The following is a 17253-nucleotide window of genomic DNA, read 5'->3' as shown; positions in this document are numbered from 1 at the left end:
GTGTGCCATGTCCTTGAACCCTGGGCCTCCTTCTTGCCGCAGGAGTGGTGTCTCAGCCGTGTTCTGAGCCTGGAACCCCACAGAGACCCTATTGTGACAGCATCCCTGGTGCCAACAGGCAGCTCCTTCCTTCCTGGGCACTTGTCAGAGCTGAGGCTTGGACAGTTGTGAGTTTCTGTAATTCTTGCTTTGATGTTTGGGTTCTGGACAAAAGTGCCGGCCCGTCAGGGGCCTTGGAGTCCGAGGTCCCTGGGAACTCATGTCCTGCGGTCCACGAGTACAAGGGTGGCCCTGCACAGGGTTTCTGGGGCACTGCAGGGAGAGTGGCTGGCCCTGCAGTTTGTCGCAGCCAGCCTCAGTTCACAGCCCACTGTGATAGGCTGGGCTCCGAGGGGCGCTCCCTGAGCCCAAACCGTGGGTTGCCCTCTGGCTTCCCCTGGCCAATGAGGTTTTACTAGGTCGTCTTCAGCTTTTTGGTGCGTGAGCTCTGGTGGCCAGGAGCTCTGCAGGGCTTCCTCACCTGATTCCCACTCCACATCCGGCTCATACCATGCCCCCTGGCAGGTGTCCCTGACCTGACACCTGGGGCAGAGTGTGTGCAGAGGGGGCAGAAAAACTGCTCTTGTGGCCCTGAAACTAAGTAGTAGAGGAGTCACTGTTCTTAAGCCTGGGGCTAGCTTTGCAGCAAAGCAGCCTTAAAACAGAAGCTTGTTTTATTAATATTTAAGGTTTAATAAAACCAGACACACACAAAACCCTGAATTTTCTTGTCCTCTGTGGACGGACAACTTTACCTGTGGCCAAGGCCGTCTGTTTCTTAAAGTTGCCATCACAGACTTTCTTTCAGCCTGGGTGATATAGACACGGTTGTTTCTTGAAATCATACAGCTGGCTTGAACTTTTTTGGGGGATAAGCAGCCCTTCTGGCTGGTTTCTGGGAGCCTGCCCACCATCTGTCTTCACCTTTGCCCTTTGTTCTAAAACGGGTCCAGCCAGGAGGACTCCAAAGGGTGCGGTTTGTTGATGAAAGAAGGTGGGTGTTCGTTTGCTCTTGGGCAGAAGAGGGTGAGCCTGGCCTGCCCGCAGCCTGGCTGGACCGGCAAAGATTTGGTTTCATAAACAAACCCTGATAAAGCCCAAGGAGGTACCGTGTTTCCGCAGCTGAAATATCCTGTGTGTGTGTGTGGTACCTATTCCGATTCAGGAATCTGATTCAGGGCTGGAATGGTACATTCAGAGTGACCTTCCTCATGTGGGGCCTATAAAATTCCTTGCAGAGCGGTTCAGCCACACCAGCAGCAGATGTTTGGTGAAGACTCGCCAGATAATCAAGACGGGGAGCAGCCTGGTCCTTCTAGAAGAAAGCGCCAGCCCAGCATGTCCGAGGCCATGCCGCTGTACACGCTGTGTAAGGAGGACTTAGAGAGTATGGACAAAGAGGTGAGCCCCCAGGCCAGCCCCCTGTGTCCTGGCCTCCACGGCCTCTGGCGAAGGGGGCGGACGGCGCTGCAGCACAAGAGTTGGGTTTCTGATCCTCCACACTCTCCGGGCCCTGGGCACCTGGCAGTGTCTGGGAGCTGTTGTGATAGGGGGGCTCCTGCCATCGAGTGGGTGGGGCCGGGAGGGCCCAGGACAGTCCCCACACTTCATCTGGCTGAGGCCAAAAGGTCATTACCACCTCCCCAGATATGCCCATGGTTCAGGCAGCACAGGGGTGGGGGTCCGGGGTTTCTTTTAAGTGCTCGGTCTGGGGAATAATGATAATAGGACCCAGAATCCTTTTTGAATTGACGACGAAACAGGCTTCTCCTTGGGACCAAAACAAAACTAAAGTACAGGTAATTATGCAAGTCAGCCACCTGCCTTGGGTCCACAAGAGAACCTGCGGGAACTCCCCCTGGCCTGCCCTTTGGGCCCTGTATCCTGTGCCTCCCCAGGCCCCAAGTGCCCCTCCTCAGTCATGGGTCACCTGCTGGAGGTGGCTTTACGGCATCATTCGTGGGCTAATTGTTCTTCACAAGGCTTGTCAGGGAAACAACCCCTCGCCCCCAGGGTTCCTGGTCAGGACAGACGCTCCCCGCCTCTGCCCATTGGATCACTATCCCAGGGGTCCTGTCATCTCAGACAACTGGGGGCACTGAGTGAACACAGGGCCAGGGCATCTCAGCTCATTTCCAGCAGTAGCAGGAAGCGTTCGTGGTCCTAGTCGGTACAGTCCTTCCAACAGCTCAGACCCGCATCTTCAGACAGCAGTTTATCCCGGGACACTGCAGCTTGTTTGTGGGTGTGCCGAGTGCCTCTCTCTGCCATTTTCTGCCTTTTTGAAGGTGTAGCCAGTATACATGCTGGGTTTTTCTTCATAAAATGTTTTCTCCCTAAAAGACGTCTCTATCCCCTAGCCTGTCCCCTCGATCTAGGATGACCTTTAGTCTGCATGAAGGAAGCGTCCTGCTTGGGGTGGGGGTTGGGCAGTGCACCTGGACATTCACTTCCCTTCTGCCCCGGCCCCCAGTCCTCCCAGTGACCACAGGTGGGTCCCTACAGACACAGTGCAGTTTGTCAGCAGTGGCACCAGTTTTGCCACTTGTTGTGTTTGTATCAAAGGAAATTAAAGTGTTAAGTACACCTTCTGTCACTCTGAAACCCAACTCTCCTTTCAGAAATAAAACATAGTTAAAACCTTAGATTTGGCTCCTCAAAAATAAGAGATTTTGAAAGACAGTGAAATCCTGAATCTTGGATTGCAGTGAACGTGGCTGTCATTCGGGAGCGAGGGCATTTGGTGCCCAGTGACCAGGTTGGGAGCTGGAGCGGTGCCCACTAGGTCCCACTTCCCACTGTTTCCTCAGAGGGCATCCCCACAGAGAGCAGCTGAGCCAAAGAACGTCCAAGCCCTTGACGCTTAGTAAAGCACGACTGTCCCCTGCTCCTGGGCCAGGTCCGCACATGGTGTGGGGAGGGGAGTCCCAGACTGGCCCTTCAGATCCGAGTCCCCGAGAGGCTGTGAGCCTGGGGCGGGCACAGCCAGTTTGCCGATTGGCTGTCCTCACCTTCTCCCCTGGTGAGGAGCCCTGGTCCTGAGCCCTGCCCTTGAGGTTTGAGTTCTTCCCCCACTTCCTCCAGTCCTGGGAGGTCTGCACCCGGAGAGCTCCAGATCAGGGGAGAGAATCCATGAAAGTCATCCTGAAATAGGGGGCTGGGTGCCCACTGGACATTTGCTGTGCAGGGAGGTTTCAGAGTGAGTCTAAAAGGCTGTTGTTTTCCCCGAAATAAGCTCATCAAAATGGGTTTAGGAGAAAATGCCAGAAGGCGCCTTGTGCTGGAATCGATTCTGACAGGAAACTGTCATGTCTGAGTGAGTCTGGGAGATTTGGTGCCTCAGAGATTCTTGCTCTTTTGAGACAACTTGAAATAGGTTGCTTTTTCTCAGCTTCACTCTGGTTTCTGTAGGCATTTCTATACACTGCATACTTATGAAGTGGCCTGCTTTTTGTGCATTCTCTCTTGATTTATCAGCAAATTATCTTTCCATTGAATGACAGATGTTCCTGAATGCAGTGGGCTAGCTGCTGGAAACATTGGTTTCCAACATGCTTCAGTTCTAGGAATCCCGAAACTTACCTCAGGTCACCGCAGTTGTGCACAGTTGTCAGGTGACATGCTTGACTTGTTTCAGTAAATGGGGGGGTCCTGGGAACTGTGATGGAGAAACATGAGATTAATGACCCAGGATAAGTCCTGAGGCCCCTGCGCCCACCTGTGCTCTGTGAGGTGACCCCACCCGAGCACTGGATCTGAGCCTGTGGTAGTAGTTTAACCCACCAGAGGGGGCTCTTCAGTCAGGCTCTGACCCACAGTGACAAGTGCTCCAAACCTTTAGAGCTCCACAGCGCAGCTCCCAGCCACCCCCACTTCACATCCAGCCCCTTGTCTCTGCCACTCTCACTGAAAAGCTCACTGTCTTGCCAGCATCAAGGTTGTCTTGTCCTCACTGCCTGCCCTATGTTGCTGGCAAGGACACACCAGGCGCACAGGCTGGCATGCATAGAGCAGCCTCTTCGTCAACCCAGGGTCTGAGGCAGAATCTGCTCTCTACTCCCTTCAGGGTCTTACAGAAGCAAATGCAGGTCTAACGTGATTACACCTGTTTGTTTGAGTCCTGTTACTGCCATATGGTTATGTTTGTGTATTTCATACTTTTACATGGAAAAGCCATTTGCTGAGTAGAGGCTCAGCAGCGTCACGTCTGCCGTGGTTCAGGCAGAGGCAGTGAGGGTGCCGGCCAGCGTGAACAGGGCCCAAGTGAGCAGGGCCGGCGTGTGTGGCCTGTGTGCAGAGCCAGGGCAGCTGCCCACAGCAGCCTCCAGCAAGGAGAGAGTATAGACTTTGTAGTTTGGGGCTGGTTTGTCCTCCTTGACCATAGGTTTGTTTGGACCCATGGGCTCCATCCAAGAAGAGGGAGCACGTGTCATTCCCCCTGTGAGCATGAACACCTGTCACTGGAGGAGCTGAGGCCTCAGACACAGGCTTGTCGGCTGGTGGGTTCAGGTTTGGTACGAACTAACCAGAGTGTCCCGAGGTGGTCCCGTGACCCTGAGAGGCCATCACATGCGCCATGTCTATCCTGCAAATGATCCCACTTGCCTTCTTAGTCCCCTGAGACTTCATGGTTTCAGCCTGACGCCCTCGCCCATGGTCCCTGTTGCTTCACATGTGGTGGGGCCGGTGCCCCAGAGAGTCTTCAGAGTCACTTCTCCCACCTGACAATGCCTCGCTCCGTGCTGGCAGCAGTACTGTTGTGATGACTCTGGGTGAAGCAGGCACACTTCCCCTGGGCTTCAAGATGCTGAGAAGGAGCAGGTTTACCCCCAGAGCTGCTTGAAGCCTCTGCTCTGGGCAGCAGGAGGCAGGTGCAGGTGCAGCTCTGGCAATGTTTCAGTTTGTGTCCGTCAGTCAGGACCGTTAGCGCCTTCCTGATTCTTTGCCCAAATTATGATTCTCTTTAGGGTTAACGGGGTCTTATATTCTGCAGGGCATTGTTTTAGAATTGTCGTATCCCCAAGGTTGTGATGTCTTCACATAGCACTGTTTTGCTAGTGACAGGATTTAGTCATATGTATTTTCACATTCAAGGCAAACTCACAAGGGAGGCATGGAAAAGAGCTCTTCCTCACAGCCTTTGCTCAGCAGCATCTGCTCGAGCTCTGGTGGGAGGCAGCAAGTGCAGACGTTAGAGTGATGAGGGAGCAGGGAGGGGCGGCGACGGCCTGGGCCTCCTCCCCACCCCCACAGCAAGTGCAGCACTTGGACCTCTCAGGTCCCGCTTAGCAGCAGCAGGCATCTCACAGCTGCAGGTGCGTGGGTGACACATCTGGCGGCAGGAGTCTACCTTCTCTGCACCCCTCTCCGTGGGTCTGGCCTGTGGACCGCTTGCACACGTGTTTCCCCTGTGCTGTGTGGGCTTCTGTTGCCATTTCTGCTCATCTCACCTTTTCTTTCACTGGCTCTTTGTTAGGAATCAGTGCCATTCTTGCTCCTTCTGATGTTAGGTCTTTGTTGGTTCCGCCTTAACAGGACTCCCACCCAGAACCTGATTGTTTGTGTCTGCCATTTTTTGAGGTTGATAAGTGTTTGTGGTGGGAAGTGTAGGTCTCAGCTGCAACACGGGAGGAAAGCCCATCCTCGTATAGAAACACACAGCAACCCATACTGAAAGGTAAAGTTTAGAGGCAGGTGGCTAAGTGCTAGCCCTAAATGATCATAGACGCCATTGACAGTGTTTTTATAAGTGAAAGCGAGGCAGGGCTGGCTTTTGGCGCCAGCCAACAAGAGGCAGGCCTGCCACCTCTCCTGCCCTATGACAGCAACAGAAGCCTCGGCAGAGCAGGAAAAGCAGGACCCTGCACTGTCACCCTGGGAAGGGGCATGGCACAGCCAGAAGAGCCATCACAGTAGGGGGTTTCCTGGTCTCTGCCCTGGGCTGGCCCTGTTGTGGGGCTGCCCTGCTGGGGGCAGGGGATAGCCGGAGGGGACAGGGATGCCCTGTCATTTATGGCTTTTGCACCATGGACAGCTTCAGCCAAGCACAGCTGTGCCAGGGCTCGGGGTCCCTGTCTGGGAGAGGGCGCCACAATTCTGCATATGAGCCAGCCCAAGCCCCAGGCTCACCCCGAGTACAGATGCAGAACAGAAGAAATCACAAGAATTGCTGTTATGGCTCAGTGGGTTAAGAACCTGACTGGTGTCCATGAGGATGTTGGTTCAATCCCTGGCCTTGCTCAGTGGGTTAAAGATCCAGCATTGCTACAAGTTTTGGCGTAGGTTGCAGATATGGCTTAGATCTGGTGTTGCTGTGGTGTAGGCCAGCAGCTACGGCTCTTAATAGACCCCTAGCCTGGGAACTTCTGTATGTCACAGGTATGCCCCTAAAAAGAAAAAAGGAAAAAATAATAAATCAGAGGCACGAGAGCTGACCCACCATGGAAACCCACCCTGGGTGTGGGGTAGATGGTATTGCAAAGGTGTAAGACTCACGTCACAGTCCATAGATGGCAAGACGGAACTTTCCATCTTAGCCTGACTGGGCTGGTCACCTGCAGAAACACAAAACTTTGTTCTCCAGAGCTTCTAACAGGATGTAAGAGTCAGGGTATCCAGGACCCCATTTAAAAGTTACTCAACGTGCGAACACAGGGACTGGCAATTCCTGAGAGGTGACAGCAGGTGCCTGCCCCCAGCCCAGGCAATGGCTCGTTGCACAGGTACTGCAGCAGTTTGCGTGGCTGTGCCCATGGCTATCAGGAAAGACACAGCCTTGCAGGGTGCAGACCACGAAGAGGAACCAAATGGAAACATCAGACCTGAAAACAGGTTCATTGAAAGTCACCAGAAGGACCCCCAGTGACAGGTGGCAAGGAAAGACTGACTAAGCTTGAAGACACATACAAAAACCACCCTGAAGAACAGCAAGGAAACTTGCCAGGCGAGGGGACCAGAGTCCCAAGAACACTTGGGTTGAATCAGTAGTTGCATGTGTGTGTCACTGAGTCAAAGAGGGAGAGATTGGTGTGGAGAAGATACTCAGGGAAATAAGGGCTGAAATCCTCATATTTGTTGAAAGATCAATTGACTGGCCTTGATGGTACAAACTGATTTGGCTGGTTGCAGACGTTTTCAGAGGCACTCGCTGTGTGCGTGCTTCTTTTCCTCTGGGATCATAGCAGGCTGTGGAGAAGGCCACATGCAGGCTTCGTCAGTGTGCGGGGAGGAAGGAGGACTTGAGACGGTCACCAGGACGGGGGTGCAGCCCTGCTTGCTTCTAACTGCAGGGTTGGCTGAGGCTAGATCACGCATGTCTCAAATATGAGGGATCTGAGTTCCTGCCATGGCCGAGTGGGATCAGTGGCATCTCGAACCCTGGGACACAGGTTCAGTCCCTGGCCCAGCACAGTGGGTTAAGGATCCAGCATTGCTGAGCTGTGGCATAGGTTGCAACTGTGGTTTTGATCTGATCCCTGGCCCAGGAAATTCCATATGCCTCTGGGCAGCCAAAAAAAATACGAGGTGACTTTACGCCTGTTTTATGAGCAGCACACATTTGCAAAGAGTTTGGTTTTGAGGCAGCCTGAATCTTTTCCTTTATCTTCAGCCATTTGCTTGGCCAGGTTTGCCATGGGACGCATTTCGGTTTGTGTAGGCTGGTTAGCCTCCTGGCACTGTGGGGTCGGTTTCCCACTCTGAGAAGCAGGGACGCCACGGTCTCCTGCTGAGATTTGGGGCAGGTGCTCCTGAACCAGCTGGTACATTTACAAGACCAAGATTTATATGGGTGAACAGGCTTCCCCAGATAAGGTGTCCAGAAAATCAGTGTGACGAAGTCGTGTGCATATCACCACAGTTCTGTGCTCTGCTTTAGGACGCTGGCAGTACTGCGGTTACTGTCAGGAACTTCCCAGATAATTTGGGGATAACATGTATTGGGCTTTAGGAAAAAAATAATTGATACTGAAAATAATGTGTGAAAGTAGCATTGTAATATTATGACAGCAACATGGAGGCATGTGAGGACTTTTCTCATTTCCCAGCACGCCTGTTCCCGCAGACCCGCTGGGTCTGCCTGAGGAAGAACTGGTGCATGCTGAGGGTGGAAGGATTATTGAGAGCAGCCAGGCTGCCAGGTTGGTTGCTGTTGAAAGCTCGGGGCCGGTGAGACAGGGGAGAGCGTTTCTCTGTTACCGCCTCCCTGGCCATGTTCCGCCAGGGGAACAGGCAGACTTTTTGGTGTTGTCTCCCTGAAGCTTAAAGACTAGCTGAACTTGGGAGACGGTGCATGTGTGTACACTGCTGCCTTCCTTTCCCCCTTTTCCCCATCTTGGGAAAACGTCATTGGAGAAAGTTAGTTTAAAATGTCTAGAAATGCTTCTGGTTCTGTTTCATGAGAATGCGGTACGTTTGAGAGAATGACCGGGGATGCTTGTTCTCTGGCCAAGAGAGATGTTTCTGCTGGTCTGAATCCCCTTTAGGTGGTATCACTTCTGTCTTAGGAGAAATTTATTGCCTGAGACTGAAGCTTGGAATTCATGTGACTGGTCATCGGCATGATGTCCCAAAGAGCCTCCCCCCACTGTGTCAGATTCCCTCTGCAGGTAAAATAACAGAGCAGTGGAGGAGGAACGTGCTGCTGGAATAGGCTGCACTGCCCACATCTCTGCGTTCCCCCCAGCCGCCCCCACTATTCTAGCCCCAGACATGCAGTTTCCATATCTCTCGGCTGCCTCATCTCCATATGTCAGAATTGTTCACGGTCCTACATCTTCCAAGTAGATAGATGGAGACATTTCCAAGAGCGTCTGATGCCGTTCACATTCACTCTTTTGTTTGAGAGATTGTGTACATGAGTAAAAAACGAATTTGTATTTCTCTTCACTTAGTCACTTTTAGTTCTGAAGATTTTTAAATATTTATATTATTTTAAAAGTAACATTCATAAAGTAAGTAGTTCATTACAGATTACTGTATTTCAGAAAGCATGGTTACCTTTTGGTAAACACAAGCCGTGGAAAGACAGTGTCACTCTCAGTCGAAGGCAGGAGAAAACACATTTGAGCAGGATTCAGCCGAGGCCACATCCCAGTGCCACAGGTGGCTTGCCTGCAGGTCACATTGGGAATCCCCAGGCCTGCTCCCTGAGAGACCCGTGCGCCCACCCAGCCAGGTGCTGATGCCCAGGGGTGAACCCTTTGTGGGGCGCCCTGCATGCAGCCCAGTCTGGGGTCGCTCCCCAGTCTCTGAGGTGCCGAATTGTGTGCTTCAGGCAGGCTTTAAATGACCAGCTTTTTTTTTTCCCTTGAAGAGATAGGATGCAAAGTGAAAGGATGGCCTTCAGTATTTTTAGACCAAAATTTAGTGAAATATTCAAAATAGAGTAAGTACAGCCAACTAAATATACCAGTGAGTGTAAATGCCGTAACTTGTTAAAATTAATAAATCAAGGTGCTCTTTGTTAAATGACTTTAGCTTAGCCCAAGAGGATGTGTTATGGGTAAAGCTCGTGACCACCTAATGATGAATTAGCTGTAGACTGGAGTGTTTCTGTACTTAAACACTGAGGTCAGTGTGTAGGCACGTGAACTGTGCATCAATAGGCTAGAAATTGGGAGTTCCTGTCATGGCTCAGTGGTTAACGAACCCGACAAGTATCCATGAGGATGCGGATTCAATCCCTGGCCTCGCTCAGTGGGTTAAGGATCCAGCATTGCCATGAGCTGTGGTGTAGGTCGCAGGCACGGCTTGGATCTGGCGTTGCTGTGGCTCTGGGGTAGGCCAGCAGCTACAGCTCCAATTTGACCCCTAGCCTGGGAACCTCCGTATGCCGTAAGTTCGACCCTAAAAAGACAAAAAAAAAAAAAAAAAAAAAAAAAAAGACTAGAAATTAGAGACAGTGGTGTCAGAGACGTCACCCTTGGCCTGAGCGCTCTGGGTGTGGCTGGTGGTTCCCGGTCAGAGCTGCTCTGTATTGGGCTGGGGTGTGTCCACTAATTTAATGGGGGGTAAAAACTGGCTGGTCCTGAGCTGTGGTGCTTTGCTGCAGGTGCCCTGCCATCTGGCGTGCCTCCCGCACAGGGAAACAGCCTGGTGGAGCCACGTGGAGGAGGGTTGCACAGGACGCACCGAGTGCTGCGGGCATAGGAAGACACAGAGGGGACCCCATAGGTGCCCTGGGTCTGAGACCTTGCAGGAGCCCCCTGACCCCAGGGCCTCGTTAAAAATGAGTGGTTTGGAGTTCCCATCATGGCGCAGTGGTTAATGAATCCGACTAGGAACCATGAGGTTGTGGGTTCGATCCCTGGCCTCGCTCAGTGAGTTAAGGATCCGGTGTTGTGAGCTGTGGTGTGGGTCGCAGACGCAGCTTGGATCCCACATTGCTGTGGCTGTGGTGTGGGTCGGCGGCTACAGCTCCGATTCAGTCCCCTAGCCTAGGAACCTCCATATGCCACGGGTACAGCCCTAGAAAAGGCAAAAAGACAAAAACAAAAAAACAAAAAATGGGTGGTTTGTGGGAGGAAGTCAAAGTTCTCAGGAGTTAAGTCCATCTCACAGCCCTCCTTCCTTTGCGTGTTTTCTCCACATTAAACCACAGGGACGTAACGACTACAGAAATATGAAAAGTTCAAAAAAGCCCAAAAGCCTGCGTGGCCACGTCCCTCCTCAGGGTCCGGAAAGCGAGCTTTCCTCTTGCGCATGGTGTCCCAGGCTGCTCCGCCATCGTCAGGCCCTCTCCCCGGTGTTGGGTGGAATCTGTCCTTGGCGTACACGTGTCCTGAGTGTTTGCGGGTGGGCACTCATGCTCGGTTGTCAGGGAAGGGAGCATTACCTGGTTTTGCTGTGAGACCTTCATCTCTGGCTGAAGGTGGTGGTTGAGACGCTCCCAAGCAAACAGCACCCTTTGTCCTTCCCTGGATCCATGCTCAGGGCGGGCTTGCCGGGAGCCGTGTGTTCAATGTCGAGAACATGGCGTTGTGGACCCCACCCACAGGCCCACCCCAGGTCAGACTTGGTGCAGATAATAGGTCCCAGGTGGTCACCGTCCTCCAACCTGCCAGCCACCTGCCCAGGGTCCATCTCTGCCAGGGCGGCTCAGAACTCAGGGAAGCACATCATCACAGAGGTGGTGAAAGACAGCCAGCAGCCAGGTGAAGGGTCCGGGCAATTCCAAGGGACATGGGACCCAAGGACAGAGCCCGACATGTCACTGCTTCATGAGAGTGACATGAGAGAAACAGAGTCTGTTTCTTCCCAGGAACAGAGCTGGGATGTCACTGTATCCTGCCTCTGTCCCTTCCCTGGAACAGAGCGGGGATGTCACTACGTCCTCCCTCTGTGCCTTCCCAGGAGGATGCCGCCTGCCTGTCCTCCTCTTTGTGCTTCCTGCTGTCGGCGCCCCATCCTTGGTTGTGTCAGGTGTCACTAGGGCCCTGCTCCTCCTGTCCCAGCCCCCCTCACTTGACGTGTCCTCAAACAGGCCTGAGGTCTGTCAGGGAAAAGGGGGGCAGACCCCCATGGACACAGCTGGGGCTCCCCATGCAGCACCTATCCCCCAGGCTCTGCTGCTCCTCGAGCACAAGCAGTTGGCGAGTGCCCTGCTCGTTAAGTACAAAACCTGCCAGGCACTTCAGGCAGAGCCCCCGTTAAGAGTCGTGCAGCTGAGAAGCGGCTTTTGGGTGTTCTGCGTGGCCTGTCCCGGGCAAGGTGGGCACGCAGGAACAGACAGGCTAGGCCACCGCCTCTTTACATTGTTCATCCCGGGCGCCTCTTCCATGCTCCTCTGCCTGCAGACCCTATCTTGGAGTTTTTGAAGGTGTCCCTTGTTCTTTTCATGGAAGTGGGGCCTGTGCTGAAATCTGCAGTGGTTTTACCCCTGGGAGGGAGTGTTGCGTGGGCTCTTCAGGAAGGTGGTCTGTCTCTAAGTGTGCTGACTCTCGGCCCTTTGTCAGGTGGATGACATCCTAGGAGAAGGCAGCGATGACAGTGACAGTGAGAAAAAGAAGCCAGACGATCCAGAGGAGCCAGGACCCAAGTCTGGGGAGCTCGGGGCCCTGAGGGCCCAGAGGGGGCACACGCTCAAGTCAGCGCCACCCAGCGAGAGGCACGCAGCCGATGGCCGGGGGCCCAGGTGAGGGCGGGCCCAGGTGAGGTGGGCATTCGTGGGCCTGGGTGAGGTGGGCATCATGGGCACCTTTGTCTCATCCTTGGAGTTATGAGGTGTTGAGCTGACTACAAGGTCTGTGGGCTGGTTCTCCTGTGACAGGCGTCTTGGGTGGAGCCATGCTCACCTGGGTGCAGACTGGTCTGACCACCACTGTCAGGAAACTATAGAAACGTGTCCCAGATGTTTGGCTCCAGAGCCCCAGCGCCCTCTCTCCATGTGGAGAGTATTGGGTGGTCAGCCTGGGCAGGGCTCTCATTTACACCCAGGAGGTTTGTCCTTCCCGGAGGTGGAGGAAACTGGGCCCTGTGGCATCTGTGAGGAAGCGCCCCTGGTCTCGAATGCCATTAGACGTGGGGTGGGGTAGAGTGGGGATGGGGCATCTGCGCTGCTAGCAGCCAACTCTGGGACCTGAGCCCTTGGCTTAGATCCTGCGCACCACTCTGCACCTGTTTGTGGGTGTGTGAGGGCGTCCTCCACACGCCAGCCTTACTTCCCAGCTGCCCTCCTTCCAGGAGAAGTCTCACTAGTCTGCCCTTCTACTACACGATGCTCTGTGACAGCATCTGGCCAGTGCACCTTGTAGATAAAAAGTGTGTTGTTATAGTTCCACATGCCTCTCCCTCCCTGTGGGCCGGACCTGGAGCCGGAGCCCAGCCGGTCACTAAGCACACGGCAGCAATAGGCCCTGGGCAGAGGGAGCCCAGGCCCCAGGGTTGCTACAGCGTAGCAACTAAAACGTCTAGTTTCCAGCAAAAAGAATCATGAGACAGACAGAGGAGGATCCACACACAGAACAGAAGGCAGAGAGCAGCTGCCTGTGAGGGTGACTGGATAGTGAAAGACAAGATTTCAGAGGAGCCACAGGAAGCTGCAGGATGGAAGGAGCGTGTGGCCCGAGTCCCATCAGAGATGAGAGTGGGGGGCCCAAGGTGAGGCCAACACATGGCAGCACTCCTGGAGGAGGCAGAGAAGTGCTCCAGATGCATCCTGGAGCTGCACACCCTCCAGCTGGGTCCTCCAGTGCAGGCGCTGAGGCCCTAGAAGCCGCCAGAGGAAAACCCTGAGAACCCGAGAGCTTAACTGCAGGCACTGAGGCCCAAACAGCCAGGAATCGTATACCCAGCAATATTGGCATCCATGGTGGGGGCTGCAGCACCAGACGTAGTGAGCTCGAACACAGGACGTGCTGAAGGATCCCCGCCCGCCCCAAGCAAGGCGCCCAGAGGGTGTGAGCGCCCACGAGCCTGGTTCTCTGCTTTGCTCAGCTGAGTGAGGCCGCAGCTATGAGAGGACATGTTTGCACTTGCACCATCAGCCTGTGACACGTGCAAGTGCTAACCGCACGGGGCGGGGATAAATAGGAGCCAGTGTGACCAGCACTGGGGTGTGCCTGTGGCCTACTTTGTCACCTATTAGAGCATCTGTTTAAAAGAATGAAATCCTCGGGAGTTCCCTTCATGGCTCGGTGGTTAGCGAGCCTGACTAGGATCACTGAGGATGCAGGTTCTATCCCTGGCCTTTCTCAGTGGGTTAATGATCCAGCCGTGAGCTGTGGTGTAGGTCACAGACGTGACTCAAGTCCCCCGTTTCTGTGGCTGTGGCATAGGCTGGCGGCTACAGCTCTGATTGGACCCCTAGCCTGGGAACCTCCATATGCTGTGGGTGTGGCCCTAAAATAGTGGGAAAAAAAAGAAGGAAATCCCCAAACATAGCAATTTCCATGTAGGTTTTTTGTGTTGATGAGCAACCTGTGTTAAACAGTTATAGCTCAGGAGGCAGGCTCTGGTGTGAGCCCTGACCAGGTGGTTCCTGAGCTTCAGCCGCACTAGGATTCACTTGCGTGACGAACACAGAGGACGCAGGGAGAGAGGACAGAGGCGCAAATAGATCAGGTAGCTGGGCATGGGTCCGAGTGCCCTTTTATGGCAGAGCCAAGAAAGGAGGAATCTACGCGCTTGTGTTTCCATCATGTCCTTGCTTTATCCCACATGGACTTTGAGATGATTTTCAGGCCTTAAATTTTCTCCAAAGTAAATCTGTCAGCATTTCTCTAGGGGGCTGTGCAGTTGGTGAAAACAAAATACAAATACTGCCTGTTCTAAGAGGAAAGGAAGCTAGTATCAGTTAATTAGTAAAATTCAATTGTGGTGTGTATATAACCAAGACTGAAGGTTTTGCCTGTTCCTAGTCAAGCTCTTTGTCATTCATCACAGAAGGTCTGAGGTCCACGTTCCCAGGACTGGGAGATGACCTTGTGCCTGTGCCGCCTGCACATTAGCAGGCATCTCCCTGGGGCTTGGCTCTGGGGACTCTGACCCCACCTGACAAGTCTCTCAAGGATTGAGGGCCGGTGCCCATGCAGCCCACGCTCTCCCCAGGGGCTGCAGTGCAGCAAGGGCTGCAAACCCAATTCAGGAGGTTTTAGTGACATGTCACCCCTGAGCTGCCCTCCCAGGGTCCCTCATCTTCCTCCTAGCTCTACCTGTGCCTCCCACCTGGGGACCACAGAACCCCCCCACCCCCCCGGGGACCTCAGACCAACCCCTCTCTCCCAGGGATCATAGGATCCCCACCGCAAGGACCACAGACCCACTGGGCTTCCTAGTGTGAGCCCCAGGTCACTCCCAAGCTTCTGCGATCGGGCCAAAGCCCCTTAGGGTGTGTGAGGGTCTCTGTGCCCAAAGACCCCCCGTCACAGACCTGTGGAGTTGGAAGGGATGTTTCCAGGGTGCTGTGTGAGCATCTGTCCAGTAGGTGATGGGCACGCATGCTGGTTAACAGTGTTTGTGTCCAGCCCAGTGGCCTCGCCCCCACAGTGCCGTCCTCCATCCTCTCCCACATCCTCTTGGTCCTGGGAACACAGAGTTGGTGGGACTGGGGAGCGTGAGCACTCTGCTGCCTGGGCTCTCGACCTCAGCACCCAGCCCATGGTTGCACCAGGCACAGGGCTCTACCCCATACCTGAGCATCATGGTGCTTGTGCTTCTCTTGTAGGGGCCACAAGAGGAAGCTGAACGACGAGGACGCTGCCAGTGAGTCCAGCGGGGCATCCAGCTGCGAGGACGAGGAGGGGGGCAGCTCGGAGGCAGATGAGATGGCAGCCGCGCTGGAGGCCGAGCTCGGTGACCTCATGTGACTACAGGGTGGCAGGCGACTCACCTCCGGCCTCCCTGGATGGGGCCACCTCTTCTCCACTTGTTTTGCAGAACTCCACCTACAGAAACACATTATTTTGCAGAAATAGGTGTTTTTAGAAGTTTTACTACAGGAAAGCCTACTTTTTACGGGACAGCGTCGTGGGGAATGTGGGCCATGCCAAAGACCCTTGCTGAGCTCAGCCGAGCTGCACAGCAAGGCCGGAGTTGGTGGTCTGTAATCAGGAAGACAGGGGTGTGGTGTTTTTTCCCTTTAAAGACCACAGAGGGCTATTTAGGGTGGAGACTGGGGACCTGACAAGGCATAGGAACCATGTAGCAGGGACCCAGCACCCTCCGTGACCCGTGCTTTTCCACAACTGAAGTGTGTATGGAAACAGCACAGTGAGGACCGCCTGGTCTCTGTAGCCGCAGGTGACTTGGCGGCACTGGGCCCACAGGTTTTGGGGTGAAGGGCACGGCCCGTGCTGGCTTTTGGCTCTTGTGTGAGATCAGATGTAAAGTTTTGTATATCTATTTCATATGTGACCCACCAAACAGATTTTTCTTTCATTTAATAAAAGTCCTTTTTGTAAGCCTTCTTCTCTGCCGTGCTCCATCTGCACCACGTGGAGCCGCCCAGGCACCCTCCCTGTCGGGTCTTGTGGCACAGAAGGTCTGTCCAGAGATCCCCGGTGGATCACCAGGGCCTTGGAATTTAAACAGGGAGAAGTGATCCTCTCCGAAGCCAGTCCACCGCCCTGAGCTTCCTCTCACTGGGGTGGGTGAGCTTGCACCAGAGCTTCAGGCATGCAAGGGATCAGTGTTATTTCTGATTGTTAGATTAATGAAAATTAGATCTGATACGTCCAGGGAAACCAAAGGCAATTCTGATTATAGGAGCTCACCTCTGGCAAGGCCTGAAACGAGGATCCCCACATACACCAGACAACTGGGCACGTGTTCTTTGGAAACCCCTGGGCACTAGCCTTGGGCTGAGGCCCCAGGGGGAGGTAACAGTGGTGCATTTGCCCAAGCCTGCCCTCAGGTCCAGAGTCTGGGGAGAGAGGACCCCCGGCCAGGGCTGGGGCTGTGATGTGTGTGAACCAGCAGATGCTGTCAGTGACGCAGTGGACACAGTGTTATGCTTGCTTAGCGCCCACAGGTCATATGAACCCTGCCTCCAGACACGTGCACACTTAATGTGTGCACATGCATGTGGGGGCACACGTGCACACAAGTACACACACGTACATGCCACCACCCTGGAGCTGACATTCACACAAGATGCAGGTCCCTGAGGGCACGAACTGATAACACCTCCAAGGGTCCACTACATCTTGGCACTGAGCCAGAGCGGAATAACCCGCATCAAAACCAAAGCCCTCTAAGGGCCTGACCTTGGCATCTGAGCTCCGCGCAGCAACGCAAGTTGACAAGGTCACCATGTGATGTGTCACTTGAGAGGCTGCAGTGAGTTCCACAGCATTTTCTGGGCAGCTGCTCCCCAGCCCTGCCATCTCCCCAGAGCCGACAGTGTTCCAGAAAAGCCCAGATTTGTTAGGGGACTTGTGCCACATGGGGTGAGGGGCCCCGGATGGGCCAGGTCCACTCTGCAGAGAGGCCCCCATGAAGCCTGGGTTCCTTGAAGTGTGGAGGCAATGACCTGCTTGCCCTGTACAGGGGTTTGGACATCTACCACCTCGGAGCCCTCGGCCTCAACCTCTTGCCTTCCTCTCTGTGGGTGGTCCCCATCCCAGGGCAGGGTCACTGGGGAGCTGCACTGCCCACGCACCGCCTGTGGGAGACGCCATGCAGGTCCTGTCCAGCCTCATCCCTGGGGGTGGAGCTGCCACCAGCCCACAGCCTGGGAGCACTGTCTTGCAGCGAAGGAAGTGGTTGAGGTACCAG

General features: G+C 54.2%; 1 protein-coding gene across 4 annotated transcripts in view; it reads left to right on the top strand.

The window, feature by feature from the left end:
- CTDP1 (CTD phosphatase subunit 1) overlaps positions 1–15938 on the top strand; it is a 41675-nt gene extending 25737 nt beyond the window's left edge. For 2 of the 4 annotated variants that reach the window (XM_013993984.3, XM_005660586.4), the window contains 3 exons: positions 1278–1440; positions 11994–12172; positions 15203–15938. In XM_013993984.3, the coding sequence (XP_013849438.3) occupies positions 1278–1440; positions 11994–12172; positions 15203–15344 (484 nt within the window). In that variant the 3' untranslated portion in view covers positions 15345–15938. The remainder of the gene's footprint in view (positions 1–1277; positions 1441–11993; positions 12173–15202) is intronic. The other 2 variants (XR_002345811.2, XM_013993985.3) reach the window with 2 other exon arrangements.
- The last annotated feature ends 1315 nt before the right edge of the window (positions 15939–17253 follow it).

Source organism: Sus scrofa, chromosome 1 (assembly GCF_054392235.1).
Source record: "Sus scrofa isolate SSC_HxYL_T2T_F1_AM1 chromosome 1, Sscrofa_HxYL_maternal_Yorkshire_Landrace_v2.0, whole genome shotgun sequence".
NCBI lineage: Eukaryota > Metazoa > Chordata > Mammalia > Artiodactyla > Suidae > Sus > Sus scrofa.
Note: the sequence above shows the minus strand (reverse complement) of the source record. Positions and strands in the feature narration are given on the sequence as shown.